Source organism: Vipera ursinii, assembly GCF_947247035.1.
Source record: "Vipera ursinii genome assembly, chromosome: 1".
NCBI classification, from domain to species: domain Eukaryota; kingdom Metazoa; phylum Chordata; class Lepidosauria; order Squamata; family Viperidae; genus Vipera; species Vipera ursinii.
The window spans coordinates 153,592,908-153,609,141 of NC_139512.1; the positions used below are offsets into that span (position 1 = coordinate 153,592,908).

Below are 16,234 nucleotides of genomic sequence, written 5' to 3' on the forward strand. Positions count from 1 at the left end.
GAAACTTTAGCTACTATTAATCAAAATTAATATGAATGTTTTTCCAGATCATCAAAAAATGCTGTGTTGCACCAGTATATCCCCTTACCACTGCTTCTGCTAATTTTATGCTCACAGCACAGAACCCTTATTAAAATCCTGGAATTGCTCATACTGAAAAGGAGATATAAAACTGAAGAATATAAGTATTTTTTTCAACCTCTCTAATAGGTAGATATAACCTGGCATATTGACTATAACTTGCTAATTTATACCAATCAACTGTATTGGCAGGATTAATCTTGTAGACAAAAATCCAGGGTCAACTCTGATGAATGAATATGAAGTTCCTTCCAAATTTAGCTGCACTGGCTTACTATGTTTTGAAGCTGAGATGGAAAGTTCATGACCGTTTAAAGAGGAGAGCCAGAAGACTATCAAACGATTGATATGAAAGGGGAAATTATATTCCAGGAACATTATATCTGATCAAGCCGCAAGCACCTTATTTGATCAAACGAACTTTTTACTGTGCACTGAATAAGTAAGAAGACTTAAAGAATTTTCACTTACTACTTGCAATAAAGAAAGATACCCAAATCCTACGTTATCAAAGTTGACTTTCACATTTTTCCATCTGGCAGTTTCATTTGCATTTATGAGATTCTCACACTCAGTTTTATTGGCAACTTCATCAATTCCAAATATGTCGCCAGTTGTGGTATTAACACAGTGGTAGAATTTGCCAGCAAACAAGTTTACTCCCATGATGCTGAAAATCAGCCAGAATATAAGACAAACAAGAAGCACGTTCATGATGGATGGAATTGCTCCAAGAAGGGCATTCACAACCACCTAAGTACATAAATACGGGAGGAAAAGAAAACGATGTAAGAATAGGTGCAAAAAACTGATACAATTATTCTGTAGCATGAACGCACAATTTACTACTTTTAAATTAAAGCAAATTCTAAAAGGCTGAATACTATTTTGAGTTTATCAGAGCAACGTTTTAAAATAATTTTTATATATTCAGCAAGACAAAAGATGAGAAAATCAAATTATCTGGATTAAAACAAAAATATGAAAAGTGCTAACAATAATATGAAGATTGTTGATATCTATTAAAAAGAAATAGGTATTAAAATTTCATAGAAAATAATTAGAAAAACTAAACTACAGCAAGAAAATAATTTAGTTATTATAACAAAAATGAATGTATTCTTTCTCCAAAACTAAAAATAGAAATATTAAGAATATTTAAATAAATGAAATGAAAATCAGCATATATTTCAAGGAATGAACTTAACCATGCAGTTTTATTACAAAGATTGATTTCTTTGCATAAATAAGCCAGACACATTTGCAACATTAGCTTATCTAGTAATCACATAGTTTATTTCAAGCTCCAGTCTTTATTAAGCAAATAAGTTTATTTTAATTAAACATTTTGTGAAAAAATAAAGGGGTGAAAAATTCATAAATCTATATAGGGGTGGAATTAAAGAATCCAGAAACACTGAAGTGCAGCATAACATAATATCTAATTCTTTAATTATAATACTTATTCAAGCTTATTAAAAAGATTGGGGATGAATGCTATCAAGAAACATAAGGAGGTGAATATTAAGACCATATTAGCAGAATCGTAGTAGAAATATGGATTGCTAAGGAAAAAGGAATTAGTTTTGCCAATTGTTTCCTTATTTTAAAGCTCCCTGAAAATCTATTCTCACGGAGAAGCGCTATTGAGAGAATCAATGGATCTGTGATTCTGCAGGAGCCTCTGGTAGATCAAATCTCCTTCCTTGAAAAACCTGGCACCTTTGGTAATCCAGTCTAAGGTTTATGCCCTAGTTGCTGCAGGATTGTAGCGGGGAGGGAAGGGAAATTAAAAAGTATTATGTTAAACATAACATGCAAAGATTGCTTCACTTGTGGAATCCCTGTCCATAAAACTATATTTTACTGTTTGGAAAGAGAAGGGAGAAGAGTATGAATCACTCTGTTTATTATTTATTACACTAATAGGAATTTATTTTTTATTTTAAATTTAAAAGGTTTATCTTTGAACAATTCAAATGTTTCAGCTAAGAAACAGAACTGTGTATGCAAGAACCAAGTGTGACTTATAATCAGCAAAATACAGCTCTCTATAGCAATAGCAATAGCTCTTAGACTTATATACCGCTTCACAGTACTTTATAGCACTCTCTAAGCAGTTTACAGTCAGCATATTGCCTTCAACAATCTGGGTCCTCCTTTTACCAACCTTGGAAGGATGGAAGGCTGAGTTAACCTTGAGCTGGTGAGAATCGATCTGCTGGCAGTTGGCAGTCAACAGAATTAGTCTGCAATACTATACTATTATATAGAGCACACCACAGATCTACATAATTAACTATGTTTTTAAAACATTTTATTCTATATTTGATTTTATATATCTTTGATGTAATACCCATTTGGTATACATCAACTATATGATATTGAAAAGGTAGATGTTTCTCAGCCTGTGCTACTTCCAGATGTGTGGATGTCAACTCCCAGAATTCTCAATATTGGCTATGCTGGCTGTGGAATTCTGGGAGTTGAAGTCCACACATAAGGAAGTCATCAAGGTTGAGAAACCCAGATTAGAATGAAAGAAATCAACTAATGGGAGCCATACCTTATCCTATACAAGCTTTTTGAGTATGCTGAAAACAAGCAAAATGAAGCACTAGTGTGGAAACAAGGGGGAAATAGGTCTGACTAAAGTAAAAATTGGTCCGTGAAGTGGACAATAATGCAACTTCATGCACCAATTTTTACTCATTGTGGATAATATGAAACAACATGGAAAGATCATTCCTTCCCTGAAAAAACTACAACACTATGGATTCTCAAGTGAAGCCATTCTGATGAGTGGCTATGATCAAGCACTTATTGAATCCAAACAACATGCTATCAGTTTGAGATTCAAATGGATCAGTCTACCCAACACAGGAATAGGTTCCTAAATAGGTAAGTCTCTATTTAAAGGAAGATTGAGCAAGTTTCTTAAACCAAAAAACTATGCCTAAACCAAATAACTATGCCTAAACTCAGAAGAGCACATTTCAATGTCCTCTCAAGGACAGTTCCTAAGGGCAAATATATATTTTTTTTACAAGCTAAGATTGTGACCTTGTTCAGAAAGATCCATTAAATCCATAACTCATCTTTTATTTACTGGGTCTTCTACATGGATATAAGGACTCACTTCATAACCCCATTGGGTGAAATAACTACTAGACAATTTTGATGTATGTATGTTCAATATGTAACTTTTATCAAACTAATATGATTTCATTTCTTTAAATATGGCAAAAAATTTATACCATCTATAAAACTAGCTATAGTACCTACTGATAATTTTGTAATGTTTTATTGTATTTGAAATCAAAATTATTTAATTATGTAAATTATTTTATTAACTAGAAGAATTCTAGTTGGTGATCATAATAGAGATTATTATAACTAAAACCCCTCCTAAAAGAGTAGTTAACCTGTTTTTTAAAATTATTCTTATTAGCAAACTGGAACATCAGTAAAACTGCAGACTATGAAACGCATTCTGTTTTTGAAAGGCAATAAACTCATACATAACATTTTTAAGCATTAGAATTGGTTCGGTTCATGATTTGTGAAGAGTCCTGTTAAAAATTATAATAAGAGAGTATTTCATAATACAAATTTTTTTGGAAGAACTGGATTTAATAAAATGGAGTCTTCTATGAGGACTAATTTGCTGGCCATCTCAGTCAGCAGGTGTGGAGGGGTGAAGAATAGATAAAACCATATTTGCCAAGTGACCTGCTTTGCAATGCTGAAGCTTCCCTGTGTCCTTCAGCTGCAGTGAAAGATGCTTCTCTATTCCCAATGTTGAAACAACTCAAAGTTCTTAAGATGGGTCTTGTTTAACCACATTCATATGGGATGCAGCATGTTTGGAAACACTAAACTTCCTCCACCTCATACAGTTTATCTTTACAGATTGTGAATGTGAAAGATTAGATTCCTAAGCGTATGGTGGAGGAGCTGTGAAAGTATTTCCTAATTTTTCTCTACATTGTCAAAATATACACAGACTTTCCTTACTCCAAGCCCTTCTCAGCTAACTTGTATCCTTATTTTTCTGTCTTGAAAAATAGAAAAGGCAGCATGTTCTCTCTATGAATGCTATTTGCAGATCTTAAGAGATAGTGAAGATAGCAGCAATGATTTCCGTCTGGACTGCATTACATAAGGGTACCAGGATCCTACTAGTTAACTAGTACAAATACAGAAAGAGGCTCTATTTTTAGTCTTCGGGGCTAGCCCTGTTTCCCTTGAGAGGAAAAGAAAGGTTCGTGTTCAACTCAGTAATGAAACTCAGCCTTCAAACAGGTAATTTTCAACTCTGGCATCTCAGTGGGTTTCATGGTTGGCTGGAAATTTACACGTTGACAAAATTGCTAAGCCATTCTATAGTCCAAATGCCTTTTTGACACTTTAACCTTTATATTAGGACAATCCTCACATCCGAAGAATTTCATCTGAGGAAAAGTCATTACTGTCAAACAGAAAATAATGGCAATAATGGCAACCAGCTGCCTGCAATTAGTGCAGGTTCGCATCCCACCAGGCTCAAGGTTGACTCAGCCTTCCATCCTTCCGAGGTAGGTAAAATGAGGACCCAGATTGTTGGGGGCAATAAGCTGACTTAGTAATAATGCCGCTTGGGGTGTGTGTGAAAGCCGTAATAAGCAGGCATATACATAGAATGAAGGCTACTGCTAAGCTTGTAAGCCGCCCTGAGTCTTCGAAGAAGGGCGGGATATAAATGGAATTAAAATAAATAAATAAATAAATAAATAAATAAATAAATAAATAAATATAAGGATGCTCTTGTGTATAATGCTCACAGGCATCATCCCAAGTTGTGACGAGCTAAGGTGGTAGAGAGCCTCTGAGGTAGCAGAGACGGGGAAAAGCAACCTCACCAGATTGCCATCTGATAAATGAAAATAGCTGGCGCAATAGGCCCACTGTGATTGCCATTGTGGCAGAATGCCCATTTCATGCCCACCAATTCCAAAAGTTAGGGGCAACAGGTTAAGATGAAGTAGCAATTATCTATAACTTACACAAGTCCCAGTTAATAATTACAGACCCAACACATGTTATCAAACCCTGGCTTAGTGAAGGGTATAATGTTGACTTGTCAGAGAAAGGTTTTTCAGCAACCTTATCATCAGGGCTAGGGGTGTAAGGAAGAGCCATCTGTTAAGGACAGTGGTGGGTTTTGTTAGTTTCTTGCAGTTCCTTATTTGAAGTAGGGAATGAGGGAGCTGTGGCTGCTTTTCTATATCGGCAACAATGCTCTGGAATGACCTCTCTGTGGAGAACAGACTTTTACCTGCTGGCTTTCAGGAAACTACCAAAAATGGAATGACTCTGAAGGGCATCCTCTTAACTTAACCATTGTGCCAACTTATCAGAGTCCCTTTTTGCCCTTGATTTTCTGTTTTTATTGGAACTACTGTTGTGTAATCATTTGTTTTTGGGTATCTGTGGGTATTTTAATAGTTGTTATATGGTACACTCTGTAAACTGCTGGGAGTTGTTCGAATGTAACAATGTACTGTAAGTTTAATAATCGAGCAAGCAAACTAACTGAAGAAGAACTAAGATCAAATCACTACTATTGGTGGTTTCAAAGTTGCCGAAATTGCATTGAAATATTAAGGGAATTACTTTTACAAATAGTTTTGGTAATCAAGAATTGTAAGAACCTGTGACTGCACCTTTTCCTCACAAGGACCCAATATTTTCAAAATGAGATATTGTAACAGAACTGGTTAAATCTTAAACTTTGCATCTGACATTTCTTTACATAAGTTTAAATACTCATAGTTTCGTGAGTGATTAACAAAACATGACTAAAAAGAGAAAAATAGTTGTTAATGTATTTTTATACTGTATAATACACTATTTGTATAGAATGTAATGAAGTGTATACTCTAAATATGGTTACTCAAAAATAAATATTGCTGAATTCAGTAAAGTTTTCTCCTAGTAAGTTGTGTTTAGGACTGCAACCTCATCACCTGAAAAAGTGCAATGTTTGAATCTCCACATAGACTTGGAACATATGGGACTTGATTTAGTAATGTTTTAAGATCCACTGATATTACAGGTAGTCCTTACATTACATCCATAATGGAGCCTGCTCATTACAATCATAGGTCATGAGAATCAGAAAGCAGATCGTCATGTTACCAATCTAATTTTATGACTATTTTTTGTGGTGGTTGTTAAGTGAATGCAGCAGTTGTTAAGCAAATGTGGTGGTCATAAAGCAAACCCATTGTTCTCTATGGGGCGTTTTTGCCAAAATCTGAAAGCACTAGTTTTTGGCACAAACATTGTAAATTGTGATCATGTGACTGCAAGACGCTACAAACTGTCATAAAAGTGGGTTGGTTGCCATGATTGAGCTGTGCTATCAGAACTTTAGAACTGGCTCATATCTTTTGGGGCGGGGGCGCGGGGCGGGGCAGACTCTGTTGTATGTGACCAGTTGAGGACTACCTGTAATTTCTCATTATTTAAAATGGGGCTTATGAATTATTACTTACATCCCATTGTTTATAACATTACTGTAATTATAATTTGCTCGCAATTACAATGCAAGATATTCCAATTTTAAAAATATGTTTTATTTTTATGAAATGTTTGAAGGAAATTGTCTCTGGAAATTCAAATGTATATATAAATATACAAAAGTTATAAAGATTTCCCTGTGTATAGTCTTTAAATGGAAGGACTATAGAGCAAAAGCATTTTGTGCTATCACTAAATTAGATTAATGTAAAAGTGAGTCTAGAATATGCAGTACTTCCCCTTTTACTTTTTAAACGCCTTATTTGATTATCGGATTTACTAAACTGAAAGAGGCTCTTTTCAGTCACAGCCTGTTACCCCTTTTTAATGAATACACAGCATTTCCCATCCTTCTTTTTGGGCTAAGCTTTACACAAAGGAAATAGTACAGTGGACTGAATTGCAATTATTTCTACCTTTGCTATGTCCAGTAAATACAGAAGGATTTACGTCTGTATATATTTGTACATCTCTACTAATACGTTACCATGGTAAACAGGCCCACACATCAGACAAAACTATAGCCTGTTGATTTAATATTGATTTAATAGTTCTTGCTTTTTAAGTGATTTTTTTTAGTTTTGTATGCTGCCCAAGTTCCTTGAAGTTGGGCAGCCAATACATTTCAATGAATAATACTAAATAACCTTTCATGTTTTACTGAATAAGCCACAACTAATTGGATTCACCAAGTATGCCCAAGCGTTAGCCATGATGTTAAAGCCACAGTGGCTGAGTTCACATTACATAAAGCTGAAACCAAATCAATTCAATGTAATATGTGAACCAGGTGTGTTTTTGCTTTTCTTAACCAAGACTCTAATGCCAGGTATGAAACAACCCTACCAGAGCAGATATCTTTTGTATATGGAAAGGTACCTCAGCCTTTCATAGATTTTTACATTCTAATTGTGTTTCTCCTCTTTTTTTTTCTTTACAGTGTGAAACAAGTGATGGAAAAACAACTGTTTGGAAAAATAGTACGCCTCATTCATAAAAAATAAATACTTAATAATTGGGTCTGTAAACATTGTGAATACTGTCAATTGCCAATTGTCGTTATTTTATTAATGTAAAGTGTGTTTTAATAAATCTACTGAATTGCATAAAACTGTATTGATGATGTTCAGGGGAAAAATTTCTTTTTAATATTACTACCTCAAAAACTGGACTGGAAATTTGAAATATGATAAACTTTAAAGCAATCAGCCAGAAATGTGCGTAAGACATGCAAAACTAAAACTGCAAGGTGGATTAATTTTTTTTAAACCTTTTCTGCTTAACTGATCTAAGAGAAAGGTACCAAGCACGGCGTAACATGCTTTCTTCCAGTGAGTTTACACATAAACACATGCTTTATTGCTATAAAAAGCAATCTCTAAATTTAGCAAAGCAATGGATATTGATATTGATTTTTCTATGTTAACAATAGCATACTTGAACTACAGCAAGAACTTTATATTACAGTAAATATTAAGAATGATAAATAAAAGCAATATGCATATTCCAATCTCATTTTGCACTGAGATTAGAATACTCTCAGTCTATAGCAGATATAAAAAGTGGTTATTTACTTTGCCTTCCAGCACCTATGTGGAGTTAAAGTGATTTGAATTTAGTTTTAAATATGAATAAACAGATAAGATTTTTTAAAATATTGTAGTTTTGTTTTTTGTTTTTGCTTATGAACAGGTATTTTATAAATATTAAAAAGTTTGTCATATGTCACAGACTTACATTGTCCTTAGGCCTGGGGGTAGTCTTCTGCGTGGAAATATTTTTTTACCAGTTTTTGAATAGAAAAATCATATAATGTTAATTTTAAAGTCCCACTTTTAAATGTAAGTATGCAAATATGTAAAAACTAGTACCTGATATTTGGGAACAACTCGAACTAAAATTTGAAACTGTGTGGAAAAACTATTTAAAGTTCTTTATTGCCCATTTTGCCAATTAATTAAATGAAACCAAACACTTATAAGAATGTAATTTATAGAATAATATTGATACTACATCTCACTTTCATTTAAATGCCACGTATCTAAAAATCTGTGTACAAGCATCTTCCTTGTAGCTTTTTCTAAGAGGACTCACTGGGAATTTCATTAGTTTCTTAACAATTTTTATATGTTGTCTTTTGTCTTCTTAATATATAAGCGCAACTCAAGTCTCAGGTATTCCAGATTTATGTGGCTCTTGAATGATCATGGCATTGGAGTTCCCAAAGCCCATTCTCAGCACCAGGCTGCATGCTGCATTGCAGAAAAATATCGTATGTTGAGGCATTATAGGAATAAAGGGCCCAAAAGATTGACAGAATTTGTGAATCCTTGTTTTCCCCCAAATAGAAAACTGCTAGTACCTAATATCTAAAGATGTCCTTACTCCACAATCTGTTGCTGCACAGATAATAGTCGAACCCAATTCTGTGATGCATATCATTGAGCCACTGCTCCCCTTGAAGAGAGCAAAGAGGTATTAATGGTTTGCAAGAGATAGTACTTCTTCGCCACCAGCCCATTCTTCCCTTCAAAATAAAACTGTTGGGGAAAGGTGTGTGGTAGCTGTTAGTGACTCCACAGAGCTGGTCAGTTAAGTATTTCAGTAGTTTATGTGAATTCTTTTCCTGTTCACGAATCATTCATTAACAGATACACTGATTTCTGTGAATGGGTATTTTTTTAAAAAAATTTGGCCAAGTGCTGTGGATTGGTAAATTCTTTGCAGACTTTATCCTGATTATTATATCTCTTTAGTTCTGGCTGCAATGATTCTATCATTAGGACCAAATCCGATTTCCTTTGGTCCTTGATCCAATGAGAGGGACTTTTTAAAGGAGGAAAACCCATAGAAAATGGTGAATATCTAATACCAGTGTGTACACATAACACCTCCTTTCCATCTAGAAAGCTTTAACTAGCAAAATTGTTCTGAATATAAAAATGAAAAATGCATTCTTATGTCCTGTCTTATGAACCAGATATGTATTAAAGTATTTTTCATATTGCCATATTCTTGTGCACATATTACATGAACATTAAGCATTATTGCCATTTCCGAAGATTAATTAGAAAGGAGTACAAAGCACAACAGTTTCCCTAACAATTGTGTCAACAAAAACATATTTGCAAGAATGTTCATGAATAGTAAAGAAAAAGTATGAACATGGATAAACCAAACAGTCAGTTGAAAACTGAATGAATGTTCGTGAACACTACAGGAATTGACCAGCTCTTACCCTATTCCACTGCTGACTTCTCAATTCATGAATTTCTTGTTTAAAGGAATTTGTTGAAATTAAGGGGTGGTTAGATGCACCTGAAATTCATGTATCGAGTCAGTTTCAATTTACAATATTTCTTTTTTTTAGAAATTTTGAAGAAAAGATATGCAACCTGATGGATACAATTTGAGGAAATGAGCTCCAATCTGAATCTCATTTCATGTATTGGTGATTTTTTTTTGGTATTTGTTTTTTAATCTAAATACTATATAAACAGCATATTGTTAACTGTTCATCTCACTAGATAGGTTCTTTTATCATTATGCAAAAGCTGTTTCCTCTTATGTTTCCATGAAGTGGCAAAAAACATACTCTAAAAATAACGTTTGAACAACATGCAGATTGAATTAGATTGTATGAAGAGAGTAAATTCATATTTTCAACAGAAATATTTTGAGTTTCACTACTGATTTCAGTACAGTCATAAATTCAACTACTAGCTTTAAGAAAGACAAGAAAAGAGGGATAAGACATAAGAATCTTTTCTGAGATAGGAATTAAGACAGGATCCTGACTTACCCAGAAAGCAATCGAATAATAATGCATGATTTGTGTAGATAATGCTGGAATTATTTTTAACTCTATTGAGAATTATTAGCTAGTGTGGGGGGAAAAAGAATCAATTGAATTGTTTGGTTAATTAGCCATTTAACAGGTTTAGTCCAATTAAGGAGATCATATTACATTTAAAGATTATAAAAATGTCTCTATATAGAACAATTAATAATTACCTTTGAATACTACTAATATTTAAATGGTTCACTATAAAATAACTGAGAACTGATCTTATTTGAAAAATGATGCTAGTCAAATGTGACCAGCTGAATGAAAGTCTAAATGTAGCCTGTGTGTATTCCATTCATTTTGATGAGAACTGTTATTTTCCTATTAATTTCAATACTTAGGTCAGATTTATTGAGCACATAATGCTGTTTTAAACAGGTACACAACATAAACTTTTTTCATGAAATAAAAATATTCAGAAGAAATCAAACCAAAATGACTAAGTTTTGAAGTTCCTATTAGCAAATGTGCTTTATTTAAGAACAAACTCCTCAAATTGGCTAGAAAGTAAAGTAATATAAATCACCCAGCTAATATGTAGCATTTAAAAAGCCTTATATTTAGCTAATGAAATATTTTGCTTATCTGCTACTGATAAATATGCAATTGTATGAAAGGGCAGCATTTTTGCATGGATTGATCATTCTCCACAGGACATGCACAGAACATTCATTAGACTTAGGCATGCATTTTATTTATCATCAAGCTTCTTCGCATTTTTTTTCTTACCCTCATCCCTTCAAATCTTGATAAGGCTCTTAAAGGTCTCAATGCTCTCAGTGTCCTAAGGGATTTAATGGCACCAAGTTCTGAATAACCCAGTGCATTTGCTGTTAAACTAATCAAGGATACCTGTGGGGTGAAATAAATGATAAATAAAATTATCCTTTGCATACTTTTGTGTTTAAAGCTATGGCATTTTTAGTAACGCACAGTCTGAAGGAACTATAGTACAAGAGACCTTCCTAAGATAAGCAGGTCCTTTCATGAACTTGAAATCCTTCAACATCAGGTTTGAACTAGGCCAGGGGTAGGCAACCTCGGCTCTTTTATGACTCATGGCTGGCTCGGGAATTCTGGGAGTTGAAGTCCATGAGTCATAAAAGGGCCGAGATTGCCTACCCCTGAACTAGGGGTATGTAGGGTGTGAGGAATAGGTTGCTAGCACAATTTGCTAAACTGTATGTTCTTTAAATTAAGATTTATTAAATGAGCCATGACTGGTTATACAAGTTATTTTAGCCTTTCAGTATCCCAATTTTAGCATTATATACACTGGGATACTAATGTGACAAATCTGGTTAAGCTTTTGTCCTGGTAATATCAGCCAAATCACTCTAGGGATTTTTGTTTTTTTTTACACAACTTGAATTCTTGGATTTGAGTGTGGCCTTTAAGGAAATGTTACATAAACTCAGACTATTCTTATAAGTTGTTTGGAGAGAAATCTATGAACTGACTTCCATTTTTTGAATAACAGACTCCGGTTTCCTGAAAGTGCCAAACATTTTATGGAAATCAAGTTTTCCAATGGCATATTGATCGAAATGAATAACAACATAAAATGTTAAGAGAACAAGTTGTGGCAATTTTTATAAAGAGTTTAATATATAATAGCCTGTATAGCAGACATGTCAAACACAAGGCCCGGGGGCCGGATCCGGCCCGTGAAGTGGTTTCATGCGGCCCGCGAAGCCATCCTGGAAACAGTGAGGGAACGGCCCCCACTGCCTTGGCCCTGGCCCAGAGACCCTCCTCCTACCAGAGACCCTCAGATCTGTCCCACTCCTGCCCAGGCCCCCCATAGGCATCCTTGATGCCAACGATGTACAGCTGGCCACGCCCACCCAGTAGGCCACACCCACTCTAGCCATGCCCACCCAGTAGGCCACGCCCACCCTGGCCATACCCACCTGGCCCCCTGAGGGCAACTGCAATGCTGATGTGGCCCTCAGTGAAATTGAGTTTGACACCCCTGCTGTATAGCAAGAAAATTTATTCTGACATTGGATTATTATGTAGCCCAAATAATAGCAGGACTAGGTAGAGACCATAAATAATACAAAGAGAAGGTCAAAAAGAGAAATTAGAAAACTGGGGAAGTGAACCAAATGGAAAAACTTTAACAGACTACAGAGCATGGTTAGCTGACTGAAATCCTAAACAAGATTACTTTATACCATGATTATTCAACTTTTGGGCTTGTCTCAGCTGCACTGAGTGAAGAAGAACTGTTTTGGGCTGCATATAAAATATACTATAGTTAATGTATATCAATCACACAATAACATTAAAAGTTTATGATCTTGTGGGGCTGTATTGCTAACTGTCTGGGGTCTCCTGCAGCCTGAAGGTTGTGGATTGGACCTGCCTGCTTTATACTGTAAAATTTTAGTACAGATTCTACTTGCAGACATAAATAATATGGGATACCTACATCAACAATCAAGAAATCCAGCCAGCACCAGGCATTAGTAAAGTATGTTTGATATCCATATGCTACCCATTTCAGAAGCATTTCAAGAATGAAGATGTAAGTGAAGACTTTGTCAGCATATTCCAATACGGTCTTGATGGTTTTCCTCTGTTCTATGTATATGTCTTCAAAGGCCTGTAAATGGTAACCCACAACATTTATTCTATATTATAATGGAACGATCTCTTTTGTGGCCCTCAAAACACTACCAGATTACATTTTCTATGGTTGAATTTGATGGGAGACTGTCAGATAATAACTGATTTCAAATGGAAACGGATACTCTCATGCGATGGCTGAAATAACGTGGTATTAAAAATGCTGAAATGCCCCTCCATGGCTCTACCCATTCATGTACTACTCAATGGCAAAAATATTTATTTAGATCTACCCACAAAATTTTACCTTCCCCTCCTCCAGGTATAAAGGATGTACTGTAATCTATTCAAAGGTTTCTCCAGTTCCAAAAAAATTATTTCATTTGGTTTTGTTTCAGACATCGCAAATAGTTTTATAATCATAATGTAACCCTCTGCCTTGCATTTTTTTAAAAAAAAGATTTGTTATTTTTACTTACCAAAGCACCACTGCTAAGGAGAATCATAAAAACAATGAAGGTTTCAAACCAATTGTGTTCAACTATTCGGAAACAGGTTTTTCTGAGATTCCACCACAGCTTTCCTTTTCCACCATCTACAGTAACTTGACAACACTTGAATCTTTGCACACAACCTAAAATGTATTAAACGTTAAAAAGGTGGAAAAACCAAAAACAAAAAAAAAGAGTTTTACATTTCTTGATCTAAGACTGTCTGACAATGAACTATAGGCTTTTTCATGATTATTTTTCTATTTATTAAGTAGACCTATATCCCAGCCTTCAATAAGGTCTACGTAGCACTTTGTTCTCCAACTTTAATTTACTATACATCCGTGAAATAGGCTGGGCAGAGAAAGCTTAGAGTATCTAGTTAGGCATCTGTAGCAAGGCAGAGGAGAACCTAGTGTCCCAGCTCCTAATCCAACATCTGTAACCACCAAACTGGATACACTCAAAACATGTTTGCATTCCTTTTAAACGTATGTCTTCTAGAAATAAACTAACAAAATGGTGGAAACTTAATCTTCTCTGACCTTCTGTAAAACAAGCTTCAGGTTCAAGAGCTTCCTCAGGTTCTGCCACTGGTTGTTCTTCAGCAGGCTGCCCAATATCAACTGTGCTTCCTTCTGAAGATGAGCTAAAAGAATTTAGTTTCTGTTAAAGGAGAAAAAAATGTAGTTAACACAGTCTAAAATAACCAATTTTTTAAAAAAGCTCAGCCATCCTTTTAAAATGTTATATGGTCTCTTTGGAAAAATGATAAACTTTAATCAGAAATAGGAACATTATTCTCAGCTATCTATTACAAATTTAGCATACGGATGGACAAAGAAGGATTTACTGCTCAGTATAATGTAGGCCTGTGCTCAGTAAACAAGTCTGTGAATGTTTAGTTATTTCTTAATGGTATCTGTCAGTTCCATTTCTGAGGCAAAGTTAATTAAGGCCTAATGCTAAGGTGTGATTGCACAACGACAGCACTGTACCTTGAGGAAAATAACAGCATTTTACACAATAGCTGGTAAAAAAAGTAATAGCCAGAGAACAATGTGGCTAATAGCGTTCTGAAATTAATGATGACTGAATATCACATGGAGCATTTGGAATTTCAAACTGGAAATCTCATAGACTGCATTAATGGCTGCTGCATTGATTCCACTGAAATAACTAAGAACTAAAGAAGTCAAAAAACAGAATGTGAGAAGGAAACAAGAATATAGGAGATCAAGTAAAAGCAGAGAGGAAGTTTACCGGTGAAAATTTTCATGGTAACTCCAAAATAATAAAGATAAAAGCCTGTGAAAGGGAAGAGAAAATGAAAAGAAAGAATAGCTGCTTAGATAACCATTTTCTATCTCTGTTCAATCATCTAGAGTTTCTCTGTTGTTGTTTTTTGCTTTCTTATAAAGATGAGGAATCAAATTCAAAAGGAGAATCCAATTAAACAGGAAGGAGAAGATGGAAAATACAGCTGCAATCAGATCTTTAAAATAATCAACATCTAAGCATGCTGTGTTTTATAAAGCCCTATAAGTGGTTTTTGGTTTTTACTGGGAAGTAAGCCATACTTTAAAAAAATAATACTCTGACCGCTCACATTGCAGTAGTTTTTTTTAAAGTAGTAGTCATGTTACTGTGGATTTCTATCATTATAGTTTGCCATAGATTTTAATAGTTTGCGCTATAGAAATCAGAGGATCACCAACAAAACATGGTGCCAGTATGAAATTGGCTCTAGGGTTGGTCAAAGCAGATGATTGCAAGCGTGGAGCCTGCATTTTTGGTCTGCCTGAAATGGGAACCTAGCAAATTTGTCATATGGGAGTTTGTGGACTGTCGGTTCTCCCTTTGGTGGAAACTTGTATCAATTCTTACTTCCAAGCACCTGGACTTAAACAAGCTATTCTGATTCAAGATGGTTGCTTTATTTATTTTATTTTATTTTATTAAATTTATATATATATATATATATATATATATATATATATATATATATATATATATATATATATATATATATATATATATATACACACACACACACACACACACACACGTTAAATGTTTGTTAAGCATTCAGAATACACTTGCTTAGTCCCAGACACGGGACAAATCTTATTTCCTGTTTCAGCCTAGCCCAAGGCCATCTACAGGCAGTAGCCACAGCAGTGGCAGCTCATATTTGTGTAAAAAAAATTTTTTGGCTTGCTAACAAAGAATATTTATTTATTCTTTATTTATTTATTCTTTATTCTTTGTTAGCAAGCCAAATATCTATATCTATATCTATATCTATATCTATATCTATATCTATATCTATATATATATATATATATATATATAGAGAGAGAGAGAGAGAGAGAGAGAGAGAATTTTGAACACCTTGCCAGCCCAAATACGGCCCAAATCTTTTTTTTCTTGCCTGTATCAGCTGAAACTGATACAGCAATCCCAAAAATGTACGCAAATAATGATCGTCGCAGTTGCGACTACCGCCTGTGGACAGCCTGAGTTTGGGCTGATACAGGCAAAAAAAAAATTGGGCCGTATTTGGGCCGGCAAGGTGTTCAAAATACTTAAGACATATCTTCCCTGCCTCTTCTCTCCCCGATGCAGCTGACAAAGTGAGAAAGAGCCTGTGGCCTAGAGGTTAAAACAACTGCCT

At 34.7% G+C, this 16,234-nt stretch overlaps 1 protein-coding gene across 1 annotated transcript in view; it reads right to left on the reverse strand.

The window, feature by feature from the left end:
- LOC310642029 (sodium channel protein type 1 subunit alpha-like) overlaps positions 1-16,234 on the reverse strand; it is a gene marked incomplete at its 5' end in the record, with an annotated part of 73,043 nt that overhangs the window by 11,305 nt on the left and 45,504 nt on the right. Inside the window, 5 exon segments of the mRNA XM_083365406.1 lie at positions 553-834; positions 11,222-11,344; positions 12,930-13,103; positions 13,546-13,700; positions 14,103-14,223. Coding sequence (XP_083221532.1) covers positions 553-834; positions 11,222-11,344; positions 12,930-13,103; positions 13,546-13,700; positions 14,103-14,223 — 855 coding nt within the window.